General features: G+C 40.5%; 1 protein-coding gene across 1 annotated transcript in view; it reads right to left on the bottom strand.

Annotated features, from left to right (window-relative positions):
* Window positions 1-6,628, bottom strand: part of LOC146482441 (monocarboxylate transporter 4-like) — an 18,223-nt gene extending 11,595 nt beyond the window's left edge. The window contains exon 1 of the mRNA XM_085107274.1: window positions 6,329-6,628. Within this exon, the coding sequence (XP_084963400.1) occupies window positions 6,329-6,500 (172 nt within the window). The 5' untranslated portion in view covers window positions 6,501-6,628. The remainder of the gene's footprint in view (window positions 1-6,328) is intronic.

The following is a 6,628-nucleotide window of genomic DNA, read 5'->3' as shown; positions in this document are numbered from 1 at the left end:
TTGTTTGATCAAGTTCATACAAAGAAACAACGAAAATGCTATGGACCCATTTGAGATCTATCCCATAATTGTAACTATAACGGGTTCCAGGTGGCCCACTGGACTTCTAGCATAGAAACAAGACTAAGTGAATTATTTTATTGCCAGCAAAGTGAGACAATGTTTCGTAGGAAATTAACAAGTTTAACCAAAAAATGAATCACAAATTTGCATTCTGAGACATTATTGGCCTTCTAGTGTGATCACGTGGCCAACCACGTGATTAAATAGGCTATTAATGCCTAGCTTTGGACATAATAACCTTACCCTGGCTCAGTTATTTGGCCAAGTTCATACATAAAAACTACGAAACAGTAAAATCTTTAAAAATTAAGCCCTAAAAACGTCAAACGAACTGAAATTAGCTAAACACAAATTCATAGGAATGTTGTTGATAATGCAAGCGATATGCAGATTTGTTCATTTGCATCCGGCATTCTGTTGTTCATTCTCGGTCGCACAGCCCAGCGCAATTGCACAGTGCTGTGCACGGTAGCTCGGCTTAAATGCATTTCCATCGTCCTGCACAACCTCTTTCACTCTTGCAACCACATTTCAGTAGCTCCTGAAAGCTCTGTGATGCCTGGGGAATTGTCATCCACAAGTGCGCCCACATATCATTAGCGACTTTCACCCAGCTCCATTCACTTGGACACGCAAACGGAGGAGATGGCACCAAGGAATTGCCCCAGCAGTGGCCAGTCTGGTACGTGGACCTCTTTGCATGTTGAAGTAAGGCATCTTGGATGGGGGGAATTGCTTCAATGTCTCTCCCTTTACCAGGGCTCGAAATAATTTCTGGAGAGTCTCCGGACACGATGACCGGCCCAATTCATTTTAGCTCGGTCACGTACCGTTTCTGGCCGGTCAAATTATATAAAATAAATAACTCTTAAAACAGGGGCCCATGAACCAAAACTGGCGTTATATATTTCCAAAAACGTTAGAGCACTTTAAAGCATTCATTGTCAACAACAAAAGTAAATTACAGCAGCAAAATGAAAATAAGCTTATGTGTATTCGAGGGCATTACATGACCGGCAACACGAAAGGTTGACCGGTCAACTCCCAAATCAGTCCGGACATTGTCCGTTGACCGGCCGTTATTTCAATTACGTATGAATAGGTCCCTCTTCCCATCATTTACTTTCATGCAAGTGCTGGTACGATCATACATGATGGTGACGTATCGCTCAAGAATAGGCATCACCTCATCCACAGCATCCACCGTTGGAGCATTGCTAAGAGCTTGGGAAGCTGCCGTCACACCATTGAATGCACCCCACGCTCTCCTCGCTGTCTTTTCGCCATAGTGGGCAAAAGACGACGTTTGATCACAGTCTGTGAAGGCGTGAAATGCGAAGAGAGCTTGTGACTTTCCTACGCCAATAATACGGGATATGTCGTGCGCTGGCAAATATTTCAGGTGTTTGCCAACACCAAACTCAATCCAAAGCTCGTATAAGGAAATGTATTGGAATTTTGCAACACTGCGATGACTACGACATCCCTATCGACAGTGCACACCATTACTTTCCAGGCTTTAGTGTACCCACGTCTTGCAGCGTCAGCAGCATGTAGTAGGAGCCTCGTGTTGGCTTCTTCGTGCGAGCAAGGTGGTATATCTGCGGCGTCAGTTCTGTCATTGTTAAAGACTATTGTCTCATGTTTAGTAGATGCTACTTCTCAATGGTCAGTTCCAATTGTGGTAAGCTGCTTGGCCAGATAAAGGAAAAGTTCCTCTTTGTTCTCGTTAACCCTCAAGAAGGCTGTTCAATCTCCTCGGATCCTGGTGTCCGCTCTGACGCGAAGGATAAAATTGAAAAATCTTATTAGATATGTCACGATACTGTACGTGCAATCTCGTGGCCTGTCACGTGATCAACTGAAACGACTCCACGATCAAAGAAAAGCAAATATATTGAATAATTCTCCATTTTAGGAGGTCTGTCGTTCTTTTGATGCCGGACTGTGGCTGCTACACGAGAAACAAAATCTCAGCCTCGTCTCCATGCTAGAATTTCAGTGAGCCACCTTAAAACCATTAAAACTGCAATTATGGGGTACTTTCCACGTGGGTCCATAGCTAATATTGTTCAGTAGGTATGTCTCTATCCACGTGCCAAATTTGGTGCTTTTACCATAAATCCCACAATTCCGTCATATTTTTGCACCAATCTGCTGGCCTATACCGAACTCAATCGAACTAACTGAACTAAATCGACAGAACTGGGTCGATTTTGTTCGGCAGAGCCAAAACAAAAGGTCATAAATATCGATAAGCAATGCGGTCTCTTAAAAATATCGAGTTATAGAGAGCAACCTTGAACAACGACCTTTTGAAGTGTTAGCTTAATCGACATTTCGCCCACGTACTCGTGTTTGAAATAAAACTGGGCCTTTACAGGGAGGAGTCGGCTATTGGTGATGCATGCTGGTCTAAATTACAACCAAGTGCAGTCAGACAACCTCGTTTCACTGGCATTAGTTCTTATTCTCGACACTAGGTACAAATACTCTGTAATTGTAAAACTCAATGCATTGACCAAGGGTGCGTTTCTTTGGGAAAATCCGAATCCGGATTTTTGATCCAAGATCACTCGGATCAGGGTGCATCAAAGGAACCGACGAATCCTTACCCAGAGTGGATTCGTCGGTTCCTTTGATACACCATGATCCGAGTGATCTTGGGTCAAAAATCCGGATTCGGATTTTCCCAAAGAAACGCACCCCAAGACAGGAGATTGCTAGCTAACTGTAGAGTGTTACTAGTAGTCAGCTAAAGAACATATACTAAGTAAACAAGTTATGAGAGAGCAGTAGATTTCCAGTTCACTTCTCTATTGCTGAAGCGAGTGAGCGCTTGTTTTGCGAATTGACAATTCTCCCACCCTACACCATTTTTGTTACTTAATTGACAGTCAGGTGTGTCTGTCTTTTTGTTCTCGCGAGTCTTAGCTTGTGTTTACTTTCATTTTCAATATCCGCTGTTAAGTGCAAAATGTTATTTTTACGTCTGCTTTGAATAAAGGCTTTCAGAGGCCCAAACCTTGTTTCTAGTTCTGGTTTGTGATTTAGCAATTTATTTGAATGAAAGGCCTTGTTTCAAATGCCAAAGCGCTAATCAAGGAAAAAGTTCGATCAGTCTAGAGGTCGATTACGTTCTACTGAAGAAGTGTTCGATTATTGAACGTTTCATTGTGTTCGATTGGCAAAATATTTGGGTGAGTTCGATTATGTTCAATTGGCGAGCCCAATCGAAATCGATCGAGCGAATGAGTTCGGTTACCGAAAGCTCGATTGACTACCAACCAGGATCTCTAAAACCTCTTAACTGAATGGCATTGTACTTGTCGATGACTCCGAATAACCCTATATAACCTTATGAATGAGTCTGATCAGTGATTAAATTCCCCCAAGGAAGGATCCCAACTATTATTCGAGGGCCGCTTTTATTTGGTGCGTTCGCCTGAGGTCGGAATAGGAATACACATGCAGCTTAGACGGTATTCATATGTTTTTTGGGACCTGTCTATTCCGTTTTTGGAATGAACAAACAGTTGATTCAGAACACAGTCGAACCTGTATTAAGCGAATACCCTCTATTAAGAGGTCAGCGTCAAAGTCCAGAAAATAACTTCCCATAATTACTGTAATTTTGCCTCTTATTAAACGGTCACCTCCATTAAGCGTTCGTAGTCACCTTTACTAAGTCCAAACGAGCTGTTTCTATCGTCTTGACGTATTTTAAACGGTCACTTTGTCAAAGAAAACCACCTACAATACTGACTGAACGAGGCCGGCGTTAATGTTTTATAAGTCCGTTTCTATACCATGTTCTCCTTTGTCATACCCGATTTTATCGCTGCAGTGTCTTAACCAAGTAAACGAATTTGTGAGCGCTTTTGTACGTTAATTGTAAACTAAGTTATCAAATGTTATATAAAATGTCGTTTTTATTGCGTTTAACGTGTATTCTTGTATTAAGCGGTCAACCTCCATTAATGAGGTGGTCACTTAGCTATTAACTTCCCGAGTGTGACCGCTTCTACAGCAGGTTCGACCGTACAAGGAATTTTGTTCTGTTGGAAAGGTTGTTGGTTTAATCGGAATGTGAAAATTTGTTCTTTTGTTCTCTTTGTATTGTTATTCCTGAACAGGGATGAAAATGGCCAGACTGATTGTCCCATAAGAAAAGGCGGACTTTATTATGTTTACTTCCAGACATACCTAATTAATGATGACTCATGGATGGGTAATCAATAGACTAATTCATGGTAAGGTACCATGTAGTCACCCACATAACCCTAACCCTAACCCTCCATATACAGTCACCTCTCCCATAGCGACCACTTCTCGTAAACGACCACCTCCCGTAAGCGACCACTTCGTAAACAACCGTTTTGTTTCTCAGTTAAATACTGTTTCAAGAGCTCTCTCGTAAGCGACCACCGCTCAAATTTCTTAAGGGAACGCGACCACTTTTTAGGCCAGAAAATTGACACATTCTTTTGTTTTCTGTTTCCGGCAAGCGACCACCCAACATAATCACGTATGATCGTTAGTAAATAATTACTCAGAAGTAACAAAAGTTCAATTTTTAATGACGCTATCCCGGAGTACTGACAGATAATGACAGTTTACAGACAGAGAAGATGGCTATAATTAGATCTGTAGGTAAACGGAAATTGTTACAGTGATCTGTTCTGAAATGTTACACAAAGTTTCGTCAGAAGTATGAATAGATGTGAAAAAAAAAATAAATAAGTTTCTATTTGCCTAATTTTAGCTGCTAGGGTAATATTATAGGTAATAAATTAATCAACCAGTATTAGGCTTATTTTGTTGATCTTTCCCGTAAGCGACCACCTCCCATAAGCGACCACTTTATGATGCCTTAAGGGTGGTCGCTTACGAGAAAGTTGACTGTACTCATTAGGAAATCATTTTCTGTTATCCAGCAGAACTATTAGAAATTTCCCGATTTCCTTTGCAAAAAGTTTCCAGAAACACCGAGAAATACTACTGATTACATGGTGTACACCGTCATGCTTCGGTAGTTGTGAAAAGACTAACAAGATTTGAACTGAAATTAAGCTACCTTATTATAGGAAATGAACGCCGCGATTTTTTAAAAAAAATTGTTAACGTTAATTTCTACATCATTTAGGTGGCTCTTAATTTCCGTGACCTTAAGCTGGTGACACACGGTTCAACATCGTGCCACCGCGTATCACCAGCTTTTGAGACTGGAAAACAATTGGTCAGCGCCGTTCAACAAGTGGCAACTTGTTGAATGGAATAGAACTCATCTCGATTTCGTTCAACTGCGTTCAACAACGTTCAACAGTCGATAGTTTAATGGCCTTAGCTCCCACGAGTCTCGCAAGGTCGTAGGTTTGACTCCTAATAGGACGCTCGGATTTTTTTCCGAGTATGCCTGTGTTATTTACTGATAGATACATCATTCTCAATAATAATAATGCTATTTATTCATAATAATAATAATAATAATAATAATAATACGAGAGAGTGGTACAAGTCATACATTAGATTGATCAAGACAGTGCAATTACTTGACAGTTTATAAATAAATAAATAAATAAAAAAATAAATGTTAATATTAATAATAGCACGATGACCAAATTTTTTGTGGCCTATCGATTAGTCATCGTTTAGTCATTGATCATCGTTAATAATCAATGACCAATCAACTGAATACCCATCGATTACTCATTGGTGTCACCGCACCTATGGCGTTGCGTTACGTACACCTTGCGCAATGTCTGAAAAAAGTGCAAATATTGTGACACAACTTTAATCTGCATATCCGTGTTCCCGCTCTTTTTTCTTTGCGCTGAAAGCGAAAGTTTGAAAGCAGTTCGAAGTGATGCCAGAATTACGGTCAATTGTTCGGCCTTGAAATTCTTCCGATTATTAAATAAATACTAACTGTAATATACAAAATATGACTCCGACCAGACGGTCTCTTGGTGTGCATATTTAATGATGTTAGAAGGTTGCTATAAAATTTGTTTCCTGAACGCGGAAAAAATAATAAAATTTACGAAATGGTCACTAAAATGACAGGCAATTACACAAATGATACATGCTGAGTCGTTTCGGTGATCGCTTAAACCAACCAGAAAATGTTTGAAAAAATTTCCTCGTTGCCGTGAACGCAATCACCGAAACGACTGGGAAACACTGTATTTAATTTGGCAACCTCTTCGCAACAGCGGTCTTTCGCTTTCCGGACCTTAACGTTAATTTATACTTTATAACTTACCTGTTCTTTCTCGGCTTTCATTAAAAGAATCCATGAAAACTGGGAAAAGTACGCCAAGAGCGAAGGAAAACCCAAGTGTGAGCATCATGCAAATTGTGCAACAGAAACATATAAACCACGACCAAACGCTGTCCGGCTTGTAAGAAGAAACGTTCAGACATCTAAAACTCATGTTAGGAAATTCACTCCGCACTCAACCACAGCGAGAAGTTGTGTTGTTTACGACGAACGTGTAAATTATCCTCAATTATCGCAAAACTCGTGTTTACAGCACTGATCAGCAAGCGGTCATGCACTCGT

The sequence above is a fragment of the Pavona decussata genome, unplaced genomic scaffold, assembly GCF_977016875.1.
Source record: "Pavona decussata unplaced genomic scaffold, jaPavDecu1.1 SCAFFOLD_46, whole genome shotgun sequence".
NCBI lineage: Eukaryota > Metazoa > Cnidaria > Anthozoa > Scleractinia > Agariciidae > Pavona > Pavona decussata.
This window is presented reverse-complemented; position numbering and strand designations above follow the sequence as displayed.